The sequence below is a fragment of the Artemia sp. Qi Xiang Cuo genome, chromosome 11, assembly GCF_049724085.1.
Source record: "Artemia sp. Qi Xiang Cuo chromosome 11, ASM4972408v1, whole genome shotgun sequence".
NCBI classification, from domain to species: domain Eukaryota; kingdom Metazoa; phylum Arthropoda; class Branchiopoda; order Anostraca; family Artemiidae; genus Artemia; species Artemia sp. Qi Xiang Cuo.
The window spans coordinates 72,821,233-72,841,656 of record NC_142804.1 but is presented as its reverse complement, the minus strand read 5'-3'; the positions used below and the strand labels follow the sequence as shown (position 1 = coordinate 72,841,656).

Genomic DNA, 20,424 nt, shown 5'->3' with positions numbered 1-20,424 from the left:
GAGTCGGAGAAATGAATCGGGTGGAACCCCTCCCTCCATCCGGTGGAGGGGTTCAAATCTGGTGACCCCTCCCCTTGATACGTCCCTGTATACAACCATAAACTAAAAGCTACCAAATCCAAATTCAGAACAGGTCCTAACAGATGAAGTAAGGCAGTTAAGCAGACCTTCAACCATCATCTCACGCTTCTTCTGGAACCAATGTGCCAATCCATCAAAAAAAAAAAAAAAAAAAAAAAAAAAAAACAAACAAGGACCACTTGAACACCTATTTTGAAGCCAAGTCAACACTTGATGAAAATGAAGAAACGAAAGTGGAATTAATCAATAACCATATATAATAGCTTTCAAGAAATAATTAATTATAGAGTTAATATTTAAAATATTATAATGGGTCGTAATTACTTATGATTTAGTGTACTAGCCTTAGACGGATAGCTGAAGAGTTCATTGTTTTGTATAATGTAGAATAATATATATTTTTAAGAAGCACAAAAAGGTGAGAATTCAGACACAAAAGGCGAAAGGAACATTTTATACTTACAAACGTATGTAACGCTTTTGATTTGACTCTCCGTAAAATAGGGGGGAAGACATGCATCCTCCGGCCGGCGAGCAGGAGAACCTGGAATATAACATAAAATTGTCTAGTTATAAAATAAAAATTAAAGATAAATAAATTTGAATACCTAACCCAATCACCCAGTTTTATTTTGAACGTGATTTCTGGCTTTAATCGTTAATACAGGGTTTCTTACAGAAACACGACTCCAGGGGGAGGGGGGCCGTCAAACATAGCACTCCATAAACCAGCGATTTTGTTCAATGGGTTCAATTCAGTTTATGATGCGATGTTTATATCTGTTCTGGAAAATATTACCCACCCTAAGGCCATATCCAGGAGGGGGGGGTGTTGGGTTTTTTAGTTTTCTGTGTACCCCCTCCCCCTCCACCCCGAAAAAAAATACAAGATACGGCCCTGCCCCATCCCCCCAAAAAAGAAATTTTTGTGTGCGTGGCCTTCCTACATAAAAAGGTGTGTATTTTCAGGGAGAGCCATAATTTCATATATAATATTTAATACTTTACTTTTTTTTACAGCTGAGTTATTACCTAAAAATATAAAAAGTTGATCCCATGATTTCCATGATCAAGAATTGGTACCCACAGACATGTCTCTTCAACACGCAATTTCCACTGTCTCTTCGAAGAGCAGTTTGTTTTACGTTTCTCTATCCAATAAAACATTTCTAGTGCAATGTTAGGGAAAACTGGATTTGAGAATCTTGATTCGACAATTGTGTAAGTTAAATTTTGTAAGTAAAATTAAAAACTAAAAACTAAGATTCATAGCATGTTATGACTTTTCAGTAACCTTGTATCATTTCCATATGCATTTAAAGTCATTGCAAACATTTGAAAAGCTTCTTTTTAATGTGAGAGTTTTTGGCAATTTCTAAATTTTAAAATTGTTATATAAAATTTACCTTACACATAAATGTTTACCATTTTTTTACAAAATGCACTATGATAAATCATAAAACGATGTAAAATATGCTACGATATATTTTCATACAGCTTTCATATTGTGTTTCTGTTACCATATTTTTTTCGCCTTAGACCTAAAGTAAATTTTATTTTAAAAAGCTGTATGGATAAATATCCATTCTTCTTTACAGTTCGATCACGGGTGGCTGCAACGAGGTTGGGTGGACGGGTATCATATCCGTTTTACTCCCATAAAAAAATACCAAAGAACAATAATGTCTTAGACCACACTCCCTATCCATTTATAATTAAAATGAAATAAAAAACATAATTATGGGTAAAACTTATTAGGACACTGACTGCCTTAGAAAACTATCTTTCAAAATACCTGTTATTATGTTTTCATTTCCTTTGATTTCAAGACATAACATTAACAAGCCTTCGTCTCTGAGGATGGGGATTCGAGCCCTACTGTCGGTGGTTATTTAGTTTGGAACGGGGGTCAAAGGTGTGACTCTGTAAGCTCAGCCAAGAATCGACCCAGCTCCAAATGGGTACCTGGAGAAATCTGGGTAAAACACATAGAGCGTCGGATGTTTTGCCCCAACTACGCATTGTTCTCTTGGCCGAAAGCAGAGAATCAGGAGATCAGTACCAGCACTACGCAGAGATTAGTCAGTATACGATTTTTTTTTTTTTTTTTTTTTTTAGCAATAACAAGGGAAACAGTATTTTGTAATAAGTAGGGAATATATGAGACTCTTCCAAGAATTTTTTTTTTTTAATATAAAGCCTCTCCCGCTACATATCTGTAGCGGGAGTCCTAGGTAATTGGATGGATGAGTAAGGTTAAAACCTCATTTAAGTGCACATTTATCTCAATTGCTGGAGTAGGATGACATTCCTTTTCTTCTTCTCTCTCTCTCTCTCTCTCTCTCTCTCTCTCTCTCTCTCTCTCTCTCTCTCTCTCTCTCTCTCTCTCTCTCTCTCTCTCGCCAAGTAATTACCTCTAAAACATTATATATATATATATATATATATATATATATATATATATATATATATATATATATATATATATATATATATATATATATATATATATATATATATATATATATATATATATATATATATATACATATGGTTACTATTGCCAAGGGGCACTCTTTACTTACAGCCCATTACAATGTTTGATTGTGTCTCTATTAAATGTTTCCCTTATAATGGGATCGACTCATCTTTAGACAATTTGTTATGCCTATCAGGTTTTACTTAGTCATTATTGGAGGTACGCAGGGTTTTACTCCACCATCTTGTCAATCAAACAGTTTAAAAGAGTCGAACCACCGTTTGGAAAGTATACCCAGCCACCACATCTACATTTAGTTAAACAAGAATTTAATGTTAAACAAGATATCCCAATTGCGACAGAAGATCAAAATACAGGGTATTTTATGTAGTTTTATGCAGTCAAAATTTAGTCTTGTTCTTCACAATTTTGGGGGCACACATTCCCCTTTAGGGATTTTTAGAGGCTACTTCAGAATTTAAAATAACACTTAATACGGAATGTTAGGTGTTAATTCAGATGTTTCTGTCTTAATATGTTTTTGAAGGCGTAAATTTAGAGTTTTTTTTTTAAACTCAACCCCCCACCATTCATCACATTCATGTATTCTTTTTTCAGATTTTTACAATGATATTCCGGAGACGAAACTTTGTTTAAGATAGAAACCTAATGATAATTTCTAAGAACTCCTAAAGTAAAAACTCCTAAGTAAATTCCTAAGAAATTAACAGCCACATAGTATATTTCTAAGATCATTCAGCCAGTTAATATCCTTAAAAGATTACTCAGTAATTACATAGAGCCGCGAATTTCTTCGATCGGTAGTTCCGCCAGCCTCAAGAGGATTTAAGAAGGATTATAATTTGATTAAACCAAATAAAGGATTAACAGCTGGAAAAGCTATGGTTATGAAAATCACATAGACTTATAATCAAAAAGTGATCAAATGCCATGCCGAACTTAGGTGTGAGGGTTTCATTTACTCATTCAGTTTAATTTATGTTTGTCTTATGTTTCATTTAATTATTAGGTTTCATAGTACCTTATGTTCGTTTTGTGCTAGACTTTTTTTCTGCTTGTTTAAGATTTTAATACTGCATTTTACTTTGCTTAGAGATACATTTGTCTTGTTGTTTTTTTTTCCAATAAAACAGACAGAAGACAGAAAAAAGATAAAATTTTATCATACAAGAGCTTCATATAAAATGCGCCTAAAGTCTCCTTGCATCTCTGTGAAGTCTTGATTTTTTCAAAATTTGTTTAGAGAACAGTCAATAGATGTTAATAAATAAAGTTAAAATTCGCAATTTGGTGAATCGTAGCTTTAAAGGAACCATCAACCCTACAAACATTTTTTTAGCTTGGTAAAAAGCTTCCAGCGCTACTACTACTCTTCCTAAGACCACTCCTACTACGCAATAGCATTGACGCATAGTATTGTGATACCTGTCTATGCAAATACCCTATTTTAAGACTGAGTGTAGATACAGTCTAGAACTGTATGATCCTTGTTGCGCTTTCTTGAAAAAATACCCAAACGAGCACTTTTAGACTGTATAATTAAGTGGAACCAAAGAGATTTAAACCTTCACTCCATAGCTTTGTACATACAGGCACAGATTACAACTGTGTCAACTCTAAACCCTTCAGAGATCTTTAGGGAATAGTCCCAAATGACAAAAAGTTACTTCTACACATAGCATCTAACCTACATATAAATTTCATCTGTGCAGAAAGCTTCCACTGCTGCGAGCATTCCCAAAACAAATACTCACACCACGAAAGAATTTACAACTTAACTCCATACCAACTCCTACTACTGCTGCTTTTATTCTGAATTTCCGGTAATATAATCTTCTCTGACCAGGACTACTTCTACAACAGCTTTTTTCCAGAACACCTCTTTCTACCACTGTTGCCACTATCGTAACTCCTGTTACCAGAACTGCTGGTGAGACTATCAGTACTACTGTTTTCAGCATCTCCCCTCCACATTATTTAAGGATTTATACTTCCTTTGTCTGCCCCCATCTCAAATATGCTTGTCCAGTTTGTCACCCTGGCATCTCTAGGAAAGATCAGCAAAAATTGAATCCATATAAAAAAAGCCCTGCGAACAACTTCCAAATTTGGTTCCCTACTAATAAGTTCCCTACTCCCTCCTTCTAAGAATCTAGATAAAAAAAAATTATTGCGTAGAGGAGAGGTATATTGTGCTCCCGTTCCTTTAAAAATGCACCGACAGACCCTCCCATGAAACATATTTTTCGCGAAAGACATTCCCCACCCATATTCCGCCCTCCTCGACCTGTTTCCTAGCCTGATTCTTCCGTGTCTCCCCTTTAATGGTGTGCCTCCAGATATGAAAAAAACCTGTGTCTCCTTAATTACAGAAAAGATAAACAAAAGATAGCCCTACCTCCCTCTTATTACGTGGTACAGGCGCTATCCATGCTTTGTTTTCCCCTCTTTTTATATTTACATTTTTGTCGTTGTTTTATTACGTTTTGCAGGTTTTTGTTTAGCTTGTTATGAGAATTTCTAGTTTAATTGACTAACGAATGATTTTTCGTTCTGATATTTTTATTTTGGAATTCTTTGCCCGCTTTTTAGCTTACATGTTTCTTATGATTTTTTGTCTGTCACGTTTTTATTTAATGACTACAAAACTTTCGGCCCTTCGGGGCTTGTGATAGCAATTTCTGAAATAAATATCTTACTACTTATTCAGTGACTACTACTACTATAACTAACCCAGGACTAATTCCAACCACCTGACTGCTCCCAACACAACTCGAAACACCACTGGCTAAGCATGAAAAAAAAAACGAGAAAACCTATGGCAAAAAGCAAAATACAAATATTTCGGTCAAGCCCTCATTTTCAGAGCAAGAAGAATAAAGGTGCTTCTTCTCTAGCTGAGAACGGCAGAGCCAAGGTCTCGGTGAAAATATTGAATTTGTCCTCATTTTTTTTACTGGATTTGAATTACCTCGTTTTTACGTCTCGTTGTCTTACGTTTTCTCGTTTTGTGATTGATCTCACCAGGACTATTCCAACCAGAGCTGTTCCTACGACAGGTACTTCAAGTACAAGTACTTTGGCCATGGTTGCTACTGTCATATTAGTATCACTACTAAATAATATTAACACACCATAAACACGCACAAAGATACACTCTTTAAAAAAAAAAAAAAATTAAATTAGATATTGGTTGATAAACATGTAGATACTTTGTTTATAGGATGATACTTGGTTTTGTATTGTTAAAATGAAAAAAAAACATACTAAAATGAAAAAAAACATACTAAATGAAAAAAAATATTAAAATGAAAAACGTAATAAAATGTAAAATCGTACTGAATTGAAAAAAGCATCGTTTCCTCGTGGAAAGTAAAGATCGAATTTAAAACTAGGTGAAATTAGCTTAAACTATGTCAAATTCAAAACAATCAGAAATTAAAAATAAACAATGAATTGGAACTTAAAACAAATAGAAGTTACCACAAATTGCCGCCCCCTCGAACACAGCAAAAGACTACATAGTGTCGTTAGGGCTTTGAAGAATGCTAAACAGGGTGGATTGAAAAACAGAAGGCCTTGCTTAGCCGGTTGATGCAGAAATTGATTTTCCATGCATGACAGAGGAATGAAATTAAAAGTAATGAAATAATGCTAAAAACTGGTTACATATTAGACAAATACAACTAAATTTATTTTTAGATATCAATGAATGAGACTTATCCCCGTTTTAAACAACAGTTAACAAAGGGAGTAATAATAAATAAAGGAAAAGGAAGAAAAAGAAAAGAGTAAAAATGAAATGGATACACAACAACAAAAAAGAAGATATCTCCAGCGAATCAACTGTAACACGTAAACTCATTGTTCGGAGGAACTGTCGAGCCATATTTTGCTGATAGGCTGGAATTTCTTGCCCAAGGTAGTAGAATAAGAAGGCACTTAAAATACTTATAGTAATAAAAATGGAGAGATCTTTTTTCTCCTTCCGATGGAATGGCCAGTAAGGGAGATAACGACAAAATCTGCGGGACAACAAAACACTGTAAAGCCACGCTGATAACAAAACGGTTAAGCAAATATACTGATGTAAAAATATCCTGGAAGTATTTTATTTCACGATTCTTAATTTCTTATAAAAATTGTCAACATCTAATTGATCACCTTGCTTTAGTATTTAGTTATTAACAAAGAAGCTCTATCTCCTCCTTACGTCCGCCAGTTCATATTTATCAGGTTTACAGCAAACAATCCTTAAATTTGTATTAATAGTTTTCCTTCAAGAAAAGTTCTGTTTTTGCTTTACTTTCCTTCTGTTTACGAAATTTGCTTGCATTAGTTGGGTAATTTTGATGATTGTTTCTATAAATTACCTTTATTTCTTGACTTATATACCTTATTGTTGCCTTATTAGGTAAATATCTTTTATGGTTTATGTTTTATCTTGACATTTTTAAAAACCGAATTCTGCGTAAATGCCATCTGCTCTACCTTTGATTCTGTGCAAATCAAAAAGAAACTTTTCGCGGGTACTCTGTAGAATAATCAAGTAAAACAGATCCTAAATTTCCTTCCTGAAGATAGTGACTTTGATTCAACTTAAAAATTAAATTTGGGAAAAGAGGGCAATTGGTGAAGGTAAAAGAAAAAATTTGAGCATAGCAAATTATACTAAATTACAGAGTAAACAAGCAATTTCTATGGGGGGGGGAGAGGCTAAGATGCCCCCATCTCCTACATACGTTCGACAATTTTGGTCTATTAGATTTGCAGCAAAAAATCCTTAAATTCTTCTATCTAGATTTTATAAATAATAAAAAATTTAATAAAAGCTAGCTTAAATAAATCGTTACTTTGGAGCAAGAAAATATTAATATTTTGTTAAGAGGAATGCTATTCCTTTACTGCAAAGTTAATATTCAGCCTCGACAAACGTAGTTTTTGCCTTATTAGGCTTCTCCCGGCTAGAAGAAAGACACCAGCCCCAGGAGAGAAAAAAAGCAGTCGTTCGATTAGGTAAACACTTTCTATTGCCCCTGTATTTTCGTAAGCCGCTAATCTAATTGAAGGGATATTATAATTCAAAGCTCGTAGCTACATAGCCCCGGTGACAAAATCCAAGTTAGAGTAAACACATCGACATATGAGCTTAAAGTTACTTTCTCCCTTTATTGCGTTTTCCCGTCTTCAAAAATGTTTAAGGTTCAAAAGCAGCAAAACACCTAATTTTAATTGTTGTAGTTCTGCGTTTAAATGTAAATTAAATTAAGTGAAATTTTAACTTTAATTGAATCTAATTTTAAATGTTTGTAATTTTAAGTTTTATATTGTAAATTAAATTGTAGGCCTAATTGTAAACTAAATTAGGCTAAATAGTAATTAATTCTGATTGTAATCAATCGTAAATTAAATTGTAACGTAATTGTAAATTAAATTGTAGGTTAATTGTCATTGTCAGTTTAACTGTAATTAAATCTAATTTTAGCTGTCCTAAACTTAAAATATAGCTAGTCCCAATATATTAGCCTTTGCGAACAGCAGACTGGGTTTGTAATTCGAGTTGATTGAACGTAAAGCCGTAAAAGTACGTATAGAAAATATTCGAAGGCCATAAATATCTTTATATTTGAATAATGTACTCGCTGATGGTTAATTAACTGCTTAATATAAATTTAAACAAATATAAAATTTAACCTTATGGTATAAATAGAATATAATAAAAATCTGGATTGAAATTAAACTCGAAATGCCTCTTTACTCTGAGGTTGAATGCTTATGGCTTTCGAAAGGAGGAATTATCCACAAGTTTTTTAGTTTTAAACCAAACATCCTGACCTTTTCATAAAGATTTCAAATTTGTAATTTTTCATGGAATTTGCATTTGAAGTCTAGAACATCGCTTTCAATAGAGGGATTTACAGCCCCTTACTGTAGCAGTCAAACAATAATATAGTTTCCTGACATATTTCTTAAATATTGACCTGTCACACTTCCCAATGAAACCCTTGTATGGTAAGCAAGCATTTTTACATTTGAACGCTACGGAACTGGCTACCACTTTCTGGAGCTACCAAAGGATCACATCAATTAATTCGCCAGGAATAACAATGGAATGGATGGAATAATATATCGGTGAATAATTTCCCCGAAAAAATTTCTCCATACTTGTCAGGTGCCCCAGAAAAGCCCCCAGACAATTTAGCTGTATGCAAACAATTTGTCAATAAGGATCGTTTATTGAAATGTTTGGACCTTGGGAAATGTTTTTTAGTAAGAAGTGTCACATAATTTCATAATTATGCAATATTTAGTATTTTATCTTTCGGGGAGGGGGAAATGTTTGGTCTATACTCAACTTTTTGTACCCTTGAGTAACCCGACATATATAATCTTTATATGATCTTTCACAAAGATACTAGAAAATATCGACATACGAGTTTTCTGACAAAATCGTAATATCGGTTTAATTTTTCTCCCTTTTAAAATAAAATATATATTACCGTGAATGTCCCAAATTGGTGAATGTCGACATTCACCTGTGAATAACCGAAATATCATTTTTTTTTCTCCTTGGATTTAGTCAGCGTTGCCAGTCAACTTTTTCAGTTTTATGCAAGATTTGATTGTAACAGGTTATGTTAGGTTAGGTTAGATTTCTAACCCATTTCTGAGGTTTATAACGCAATTTATCCTAACCTAACTTTAACTTTTATCATGAAAACTTGCATAAGACTGAAAAAGTTGACTGGCAACGCTGACTAAATCCAAGCAGAGAAAAAGGAATTTTGGACATTCACCGGTGAATGTTGACATTAACGAGATTTCAGACATTCACAATAACATTTATATAAGATAGGTATTTCTACCACAGTAAGTTTAAAGTTCTCTCCAAAAAGACCCCTGAGGTAGGGTCACTTTGGGGCTTTTAGAGCCTCCAAAAGGGCCCCAAAATACACTAATAGCCCAAATAAAACAGAGGCTTGATATACATTTTTTTTACGAAAAAAAGATGCACCATGCTAAGCCTCATTTAAATCAGTAGTATCTCGAATCATTTTTTTAAAAACACTTCAAGGTAACATTATAGATGACGGGCCTTTCACTTTCTTTGAAAGTAGCTAAGTTAGACGAATGAAACTATCAGGAATGGATCCAGCGCCGAAATTACACCCTGGAAACAAGGGCGCATCAAGGATTTTTCTTTGGTAGGGGGGGGGACTAAAAGAAAATTAAAAACGCATAAACAAGTCGTTTATATGCATTTTCGTTACGTTTACACGAATCGGACGGAAATTTAGGGGGGAGAGGTTCAAAAACGGTAGCATCCTCCTAGAAACGGCTTTACTTGAAAAGGTATTTTACCTACTTCTATCCCTTTCTCCTCCAAAGGGCATTGACCTTTGATAAACTGAGACAAAGATTATGTTATAAAAGTGAAACTTTCAGAAATAAATTTTTGGCACAAATGGAGCCAAAGAAAAGTGGTTTCATAGAAGTTCATAGAACGTACAATGAATTAATAATAATAAAAAAAAAATCCCCGCACGGCTTAAAATGCTACTGAAGTCATTGGAACTGTGATTTTGAAATCTAGAGTGACAGAAAAGTAGACTTCAAACAACATTAAGGTTTTTTTTGCAAGGCTATGTCTTCTATTCAATTTCCAAAACTTAGAAATACAGAAGAAGCGGAATAGGAGCTTGGAAATACTTTCCTGGGGCATAATTTTAGGTTCTGAATTTATTCCTTAAAATTACCCTAACTCAACTACTTCAAAAGGTAGCAAAACGACCATCGTCTGAAATTTATCCACTTAAATTAGTTACTGTGCTTTAAGCCAAAAAAAAGCTCAGAACCATTAAATTTCATAGAATTCTAATTTTCACAAAGAACAGAACAAAAAATTCTGACACATGAAAACCATGACATAAGCGTATTTATCCGAGCTTGTTCTTAGCGCAAAATTGCCGATGAGAGAAATTCTAAAGAATAAATAGTCAAAAAATTGCAGGAAAAAACTTTCTAATTATAGAACTTTTTACGAGAGGAAACAACTAATTCTTTTCCTGGAGAAATTCTTTTGGAAATAGGAAAAGTTTAGAGGCTTACAGTAGGATTTCCGGTTGAACTAAGCTACTTCGCGGACAGAATTGGAAAACATTTAAAAATTAGGCTTGAATAAGAGATTACAACTTTTGATAGAACACAATTAAGGATTCAACTTTTTTAAAGACAACGAGTTTATCTTCGTATAAAGCTAATTATTTTTTTTTCAAATTCTGACATTTGCCCCACCCCCATTGCTATGGTGAGAAAAAATCTCAGCTACCATAACTAATAATAGTCGTTTAAAATATAGTATTGTTGATGCTTATCAAAGTTTTATTGATGATTTTACATAAAAGATATTTCGTTAAGACCATGAAACTTCATAATTTTAGTTAAACCAATACTTGAGTACTTTAGACGCTAAAGACATCCACAGGAAGGTATGCTGAGAAGCACCCACAGGGAGGTATACTCACCCCCTCCCCTTCTAACAGCAAAAAACGCTCCCCTTCTAAGAAAAACACTAAGATTTCTGACATTCAGGAAAGTGACGCTTTCCCGACGAAAGTCGAATCTTCGCTGCTCTCTGATAAAAACGCCTGTTGGCATCCATTTAAAAGAATTAAATATCGCACGTGTTTATTCAAAAAATCATTAAATGGAAAAATTTAAAGGACGAAGGGTTTTTTCATGGAGTTGATCCTCTTCGAGGTAAAATTAAACATTATACTCAAGCAACAAAAATGTCAATTGTACCAATTAGAATCAATGTTTCCTCAAAATGGTTGTTTAATACCCATGAGAATCTTAAGCTGAAAGAACGACTAGAAGCGTGGTACTATGATGACTGTTTATAAAGCCAATACCTTTTTGGAATAAAAAGGAAGCAAGTGAAGGAAACATTTCTTATTCTGTCCAGTTGATAGCTATTAGAACTCATAAACTACAACTCAATGTTTAGCCTTCAAAATCGTCTTGGCCTCAAATTCCTACTAGTTTACATTTATCTCAATGACAAACCAGCTTATTAATAACCCCTCTATTACGTCCGAGAACCCAATTGAATTATTTTAACGTCAAGACGTCAGTGGGGTTAGCACGACTTATTTTTTCTTAGGGTATAACCACTCAATTATCTCCCAGGAAGGATAACCCCCCCCCCTCCCTCCCGCAAAAAAAGAAGACTTACCGTAATCTATTTTTCTAACTTTACGTACACTTCTTGGTTTACTGCAACAACTCTTATGTCTCCACCCAATGCACGTTTTTTGCATAAGAACTAGAAACAACAACATACACATCTCGCTGAGTGCGGATATGTACGGAATCGGAACAATTTAGAAAACAAACAGACCTTCAGTACCCCCCCCCCCCTTCATACCAAAGAACTGGTTGAGGATTCAAGTGGCAAAATATATTTAAAAGAGAGTAAATAAGTAGATGCATCGTTGTGATAAGTGTCTCCAATTGGACTATGTTGAAGTCCAGTTTAAGAGATGGATTTCGAACGGATATGCTGCTACTACTGTCAACAACTTATCACTTTACTATGCTTTATTACATAAGAAAAGCTTGCGCGACAAGCAAAAGGTTTCTATGTTGTGGTATTAATAAATAAATACCAAGTCACCTAGGGCCAATGCTGGCGCGCGTACACTCCTTCTCAGCGATATTCTGTTCAGAGCCTAGCTCTTCACTCCCATCCCAAGAAGAACCCAATTCCTTTAATATAACCTATCCTTATGGATCCTTACCATCCCATTTGAAGACGTTCTCTGGCCTCCGCCGGACTGCCGAAAAGCACGATCTTTGGTAACCATGCACAAGACCTGACCTAATCACACAAAACCTTCTTTAGTTATAACCGAAAACCGTGGCTTCGAACCAATTTGTCCCTAGAACCTATTGTATGACGTTCTGTCACTCAAAGGAGTACCTAAATACAACCCTGGACAATTTCTCCGAAAAACATCTAGCACATCTTCTTCTATATTTCGAAGCCCATATTCCATAACCATACTTGACAACTGTCATTACTGTATTTTTTTTTTACTATAATCTTAGTTCTAAGAGTTATCTTCCTGTTCATTCTTCAGACATTTTTCAAATTCGAAGCAGCACCCTGTGTCTAATCTTTACATGTTCATTGCATCCACCTTCCTTACAAATAATGCTACCTAAGCAGGTGGGACTATCAACTCAACCAGTTTTCTGCATGCCCAACATCTCCTCTTAATCCTCTATTTTTAATTGAAGTGAATTAGTCGTCTAAAACTAGTTTTCAAGCCTAGGCTTACAACCTGAGCAGGGGCGTCGTTTGGGGGGGGGGCGAAGGAGGCATTTGCTTCCCCCCCAATACTGTGGAGAAAAAATATTATACATCCCATGCCCTTTGACTATCCAGATATGGATCCCTTTTGCCCCCCCCCAATAAAAATACTGGAGATTCGCCCCTGACCTTGAGCTCTCTAAATCTTAAAACATTTTTTTAAAACATAAATCTTTACTGGGTATTCACGGATGTGAATCCGTCACGAACAACCCACAGTAAACGATCATAAATAAAGCTCTCGATCACTTTTAACAGACGTCTGCGGACACTGTACTCGTAAAGTCTCTTTAGTAGGGAACGATGCCATACTCTATCCAAAGCTTGAGCTCTATCAAAAACCTAATGCCATATTTCAATTCAGCTCATTAAATACATATAAAATCAGCACCAAAAGCTGCGTAACCAAATCCACTGTTGCCTAATTATAACTGGTCAATTAACAGAATCACAATGATCTTTTTTCGCAATATAAAAATCTGTATCCCAGTTTTTGCTTTTATGCTAGTTTTCTGTATGTAATTGGTATTAGTTCTTTTTTTCTGTATCTTCAGCTTCTTCAGTGTTACTTTGACGGATTTTTCAATATATAAATATAAACAACGCAGATTACTTATAATAGTGAAAATGATTAACTACCCCTACTACTACTACGACTACTACTACTACTAACAACTCACCGCAGCACCAAGCCGCCTGAGACCAACACAGCAACGCATGCTCCTCCTCCCTCCCAATCTATTCAAAGCCTCCCTTCTTACACCCTCCCACAAAGTTCCCATTTCCTTTAAATCTTTCTTTATGGTATCCTTCCATCCCAGATGAGGACAACCTGCTTACTCCTTACCCCCAGATGATTGATTGAAAAGTACAATCTTCGGCAATTTGTCATCCTCAGAACGTGCCCTAGCCACATCAACCTTTCTTTCATTATAGCCCTAGAGAGCCGTATTGAACCACATTTTTCGTACAGCCTATTGTTTGAAATACGGTCAGCCAACCGGGTACCCAAAACAATCCTTAAGCAATTTCCGTGGAAAACATCAAGCAAATTTTTATCCGCTTTTTTGAGTATCCATGCTACTGAGCCATATTTGACCACTGTCATCACTGTAGCTTCTAATATTCTAATCTTAGTTTGCAAACTGATCTTCCTATTCTTCCAAACTTTTTTTAACCCCTAAAAGTGATTGAGAAAAACTCCCAAAAAATGTTGCGATATTTGCCTGAAAGAACGTGTTTCAAATTTATTCAAATGATCCTAAAGTACCATTGATGTCATATCTTACCATAGATTGGTAGCTACTTCCTTAAAAGAAGAAGTTGGTCCTGTTTTTTTGTTTTTTTTTTTTTTTTTAATTAAATTTTCTAACATTGTCTAACTAAAAACCGTAAAAAATTGGCTTTCTTCATCTCAACATTCTCATTTTTTTTTTCAAAAGATAAAGCAACCTTGGCATGACTTTCAAAAATCGTGTAAAACAAATTGAACTCCCGATAACTAACTTTAATAATACAAGTTTGAAAAGCTTCGTTTCCGAAAATCACGGGCGTATTAAGTTTGGAAGAAGTAATTTAAAGAGAAAAGTTTAGAACAATGCTGAAATATTGTTGATGATATCGAAGGGGAAGAAAATTAGAACGTTGAGCCATTGAGCCCCTGAAACAAACTGTCATTGTAATTTCTTAAGGTACAAAAATGCAATTCATTTTAAACGATCGCTTTCTGGGCATATTATTTAAAGAAAAAGGAAATGAAAATTAGATATTCAAAATAAAGTAAAGAATAATAAGCGCTAAGGACGCACTACCCAACAATATAAAAATAAAATTGAAGATGGCAAGCCTAGGATCATGATTTATTATTACTTTATTTCCTTATTTCCTAGTCAACTTAATTAGTTTATTATATTTACCGTTATATGTTCAAAACACTCCCGGAACGAAAGGGAAAAGAAAAATCATGAAAAGAAGATCACTTCTATTATCTTTCTGTACTATGCATTATTTCTATGATTATTTAATTGTGGCTAATTTTTCTTACCTTTTTTTTTTTTTTTTTTTTTTTTTTTTTTTTTTCAGCTCAAAATGTCCCTTTTCTTGTAGAGAAAAGAAACACAATATAAGATTGTTACTTCCCCTCGTTTTTCTTGCTTTGTTAAGAATTATGTATCAGAGGAGTAAAGGAAAAAAGTCTTTCTCCTCGAATTCAAGGAAGTCGTATATTATTGCAACAGTTTCTTGCCTCTTATTGACACATCTTTTAAAACAGGGGGAGATCTTTCCATGGATCGATCAACTGTCATCTGCGTTCCTTGGTATCAGCTTTCATTTTTTAACACTCTTCTATATTATCAAAACAAAACAAAAATAGCACCCTCAAGAACTTTTACTTCTAAATTTAGGACAAAAGGCGACTCATTTTTTTAAAAATCAGTTTTGACGGGCCAATAAAGAGCGAAATAATAAAAAACAAGAAGAGAAAACCGATGAGAAATAAGGAATAATAAATTAAAAAGATATTCTTTTCCAATTTTTACTTGTGTTTTTTTGGAAGCTATTGATTGGTATGGAGGAGGAACGTACGCAGCTATGTTGGCCTCGGGCGGCTTGGTGCGGCAGTGAGTTGTTAGTAGCAGTAGTATTTTTTTCTTTTAGCTTTCTGTGTTTTACATATCTGTATTTTTCTTTCTTTTTCAAAAATATTGCAGTATTTTACTTAGCTATTTCTCTTCTTTTTTTCTAGTTGCTTTCCCAACTTTATTCTGAAAATAAAGAGAAAAATAAAAAGAAGAATGTAGTTTGTCTAAATCAGAAATGTAAAAATAAAAATGAAAAGCTGGACATGATTTTTCAATGTTTGGCAAGGACTCTCATGATACGACGACCATTCAATAAGTAACGAGACAAATCAATGTAGCTCAGAACGATTTATTTAGACAACAACACTTTGGCTACTTTTCAGCACAGTCCTAAGTAACATTGTACTTGTTGTTCTAATTTGTGTATGTCTCTGGTGTAAAATTCTTTGGGTTGATCTCGACGCCACTTTTGCATCTGATTTGCATCTTGAAAGTTAAAACATGTTAAATTTGTAGTTACTTACGTTGATCGTTACTAAAAATCAATAATTACTTTTTCATCAGCACCAGAATCAGCACCAGATTGTACCCAAATTCATTTATTTATATGCCCAAAAATTTTTTTACAAGCAAATTCTCTGTTTCTTTGTGGTCTAATTTTATTTATTTAACATACTCCTACCAATACTGTGCCACTACTTTCTACTGCTAGCCTTACTCAATTAACTAAAATTACCAATGGAGTATTCCAGTCCCTGTCTACAGTTATGGCTGCTAGTTGTCGACAAAAAACTATTGAGTGGAGGATGCCGACCTACAACTTTAATGAGTGAAAGTCTGAAGGGGCAAAGTCGGGGCTGTAAGGGGGATGTGGAAGGATCCACCACCCCAGGTTTTTGAACTGTTTCTCGAACTAGCAGTGCCACGTGCGGGCACGCATTGCGTGAAGTACAATCACGCCTTTAGAGTCCACGACGGTTTGTTTGCACGGAACTTAAGTTGTTGCTACAATATCCTGGGATTCACAGGATACCCACCTATTGTTACTATCTTGAAGATCAACAAACCATCAACAGCCAGTATTAGAGTCGTATGCTCACAAAAAAAAACCAGTCATTCAAACGAAGCGTCGTGGACTCATTGTCAAAGAGGTCATTTAACTTCAAGACGATGTGCGCCCACACGTGGTACTGCTAAATCAAGAAACAGTTCAAAATTGGAGTGGGATGTCCTACCAAATCCCCTTTACAGCCCAAAAGTTTCATTTAGCCCAAAATTTCATTTGTTTTGACCTAATAAAGAGGCCATGGGGGGGGGGGACATCTTCAACCCAAATCAAAAAGCTAAGAATCAGGTACAAAATTGCATCGCGATCAATTCAAGTGATATAGCCAGAGATACACCTAGAGAAACGACGGAACAGGGTGTATAATTGCCGCTGAAGACCATGTTGAAAAGTAGCAAAATTTTGTATTGATTAAATAAATTGTTCCTAAGATACAGCGATTTGCCTCTTTACTTAGTTTCTTTACCCTACTATTTCGCATGCTCTATTTTCAAGGACCCTAAGATAAAAGAAGCACTATGAACAAAGTAAAAGAATAAAAAGAAACAACAAGTGAAAAAATAACCTGTGTTTGACATTGCAAGCAATTCATAAATTATTGCTACTATTTCTCATCATTCATTGACATATCCTCTACAGGCAAGGGGAAGCTTTTAAAAAGGAAAAGATCGATCAACTACGTCAAATGCATTCCTAGTATCAGCTTCCATTCCTCAGCACTCTGAAGAAAATCTACCACCAAATATAGGACAACATTTTTTTATTCTGACTAAAATCACCCCGTTATCATTTAAACATTAACAAGAAACAAGGGCTTTCAAGCAGCGGATTATACACTCTCTTTCACAGGTGTACATGGCTTTATGCCTAAGATATTGTCCCAATTTCACATCCAATGTCTTTGAGCCTGCCTCCTCCTCTATAAAACACTCCTTGTACTTAACCTCCACACCTTAGCTACTGGCTCTGAACTTCTGATGCATATTGAGTGAATTATTGCCTTTAACCCCTTCACTTTTAAGAACTTGTTGAGTGGTCGATAGAGTAATATCAGAGGAGAAAAGCTTTGTTAGTACATATCTTTAAGACTCCCTTATCACTATGGATACCGTAGAATATCAAAATTTGGGAGAGATAAGATGAAAGGACACATTTTAAGATCTTACCTAAGGAGAGCTCCATAATATGCTCCGATCTCTTCCGAAGTTCCATACATGTGTAACCGTTGTGACTAAATTAGGAAAAGGCCATGAGAAGGTACATAAAAAATAACACGTATAAAGTTATGTATAACAAGTATAGAATTAGATGACAACGAAGCTAAATATTCGCTAAGATACAGCCAGAATATTCATAGTTCAATTCTGTTTATCCTTTGTCGTAAAGACACAATGAGAGATGGCACAAAAAAAGCAAAGACCGTAAAGAAATAGATATTCGAAAAAAAAAAGAATAACAGAGAGAAAAAACAACATTAGGTCAATTCAGGGAAAAAAAAACAGGAATAAGTATATTGTTTGATTGAAGGTTTGTTAAGACTATTAGAGAAGACATGGCCTTCAACCAGTCAGAGGCACAAACATGAGGTAAAGTAGGCAATAGCCCACCCAAGATTTTGAATAACACAAATTTCGGTGTTACCATCGAAAAAGATACATTGCCCCTGCCTTGATTTTGAAAAGCGTATTTTTTATCTTCACTAAAAAAAATTAACGAAAATCCTTGCCCTCCTTCCCTACATTCTCGTGAACTGGCAACCATGCGACAACTCATACACGTTCTACTCGTACTGTCTTGAGCAATTCACACGCACATCCGATCCATACTATCTTGAGCGATTCAAGCAATAACAATAAATCCTTATTAACAGAAGAATAAGTCATGGATAATGAAAAATTGATGAAGGATAATGGGAAAAGATAATTTAATAGTTATTAAAAGTAATAACAAAACAGATAAAAATACAAATAAAAGCAGATGATCATGCCGTAAAATATACTGTTACCCTACGGTTGGACCTGTTTTTAATGAATGATTCAGCCATTCTGACACTTTAATTTTTCACTCCTTTTCGAATTTTAAGTGTATCGTTATTTTAGAAGTTTTTTTTATATGTTTGTCCTATTTTTGTATTAGCCCCAAAAATCGAAGTAGACTCTTCGAGGCTTGTGATAGTGATTTTTTGAAGTGAAAACATTTTTTTATCTCATCTTGTTTTAACTCTCACTAATCAACGTTACCGCTTAGATTTTATAGTTTATTTTAAATTGAATCATTGTTTCTTGTTACACTTATTAGGTTTATCATTATTTGTTATTATCTATAATCATTACTGCATTATTACATATATTGAGTTTTCATTATTCAAGAGTAATTTAATACCAAACATCATATTTCATAGCTTTACCGCATCATTGTTATCTGTTTTCATTTTTAAATTATACACTATCATTATTAGATTGATTATTGTTCCAGTATTCTTAGGTTAGCTTTTACTCCAATGAAACTTTCAATTTATTCTATACAATAACCGTGAAAACAAAATATAACATCCCATGGCAATATGCCCTCCGATGCTAGGAGGTTTTTTTTACAAAGTATTTTGATAGATTCAATCCCATGGGGTATCGCAGAATTTTCAATTTTTGTTGTTGTTGTTCCTGTCTTGTTGTTTGTTGTTGGAAAAAATATAAAAAAATTTGCAGCATAAAACAATCAAAAACCATCAACTTTTGAGGCATATGCTATTTTATTCCTAAAAAGAAAGATGGAAACCCAAATACCCGGTGGAACGAACCCTCTCTGAAGTTTCTACAGAAACCGACGTTCCTCCCTAAGACAAAAAATATTATATACAGGGATTTCTGACTACAATTCTCAGTAAAAATAGATCCAACGTTGTGTATTTTGGTAAATGAGAGGGCTGAAACCTTTCTTTTAATGTTCTCTAAAAACTCAAAATTAATGAGACAGTTTTCATTAAGATTGCAGTCCTTTTTAAGGGCTCTCTCCACTTTATTTTTGACTATGCAAATTTTCTTTTTTTTTCTCCCAACTTTTTATTGAAAACTTAAAATTTAATAGATCTTGCTTATTTAAAATCAACAAAGATTTTAACAAAATTCCAATTTTGATAATGACAATTTCACAACGATGACAACGATTTTAAGGTATTTAATACATGGTTGTCACTCATCGATGCTTCAGAGTTTCGGTCAGACTATTGCCAAGAGTCGCTCTAAACTTATCGCTCAGAGGAATGGTTTGATAGAGAAAGTACAAGACCCAATGTTGCATATTTTGTTTCCGCTATCTTTTTTGAAATACTAGATAAATATTCGGTTAAATTAGATTATTTAATATAATAGCTAATGAAATAATTTAACCAATCTAAAATAAGTTAAATAAGTTTGATTTGTACTTAAAAATATGTTTAAATAACAATATGGTTACTAGTATTTGAAATATCTTTAAAACTTTTATAAATGAGAACCAAAACAACTTCAAAAACCAAAACAACTTCAGTAGTCTTCCTTACCATCCGTCTAGAATTTCAGCGACATATGTAGCAACACCACTCGAAAAGTCATTAAGATCGTCATACTGCTGATAGCAGGAGAGGCGAATGTCAGTATGTTTTCCACTAAAATACATAGCCATTGGATTCAATGTTAAGTTCCAAACCTTCAGCTCAGAACCTAGAAAACAGACATTAAGCATGGGGACCAGTGGAAGGCTATTAAATTTCTATGCTTTAAAGCATGTGTCGATATCAAAGGAACTTCTTCCTAGCAGGGCCTAAAAGTCAGTTTTTCCT

The 20,424-nt window shown here is 34.3% G+C and overlaps 2 protein-coding genes across 4 annotated transcripts in view; one reads left to right on the top strand and one right to left on the bottom strand.

The window, feature by feature from the left end:
* LOC148947325 (SLIT-ROBO Rho GTPase-activating protein 1-like) overlaps positions 1 to 20,424 on the top strand; it is a 707,344-nt gene that overhangs the window by 546,961 nt on the left and 139,959 nt on the right. The window lies entirely within an intron of this gene.
* aus (argus) overlaps positions 1 to 20,424 on the bottom strand; it is a 143,957-nt gene that overhangs the window by 5,167 nt on the left and 118,366 nt on the right. Inside the window, exons 7-9 of the mRNA XM_089097123.1 lie at positions 20,146 to 20,305; positions 17,774 to 17,838; positions 545 to 625 (exon numbers count right to left, since the gene is read on the bottom strand). Coding sequence (XP_088953249.1) covers positions 545 to 625; positions 17,774 to 17,838; positions 20,146 to 20,305 — 306 coding nt within the window. The remainder of the gene's footprint in view (positions 1 to 544; positions 626 to 17,773; positions 17,839 to 20,145; positions 20,306 to 20,424) is intronic.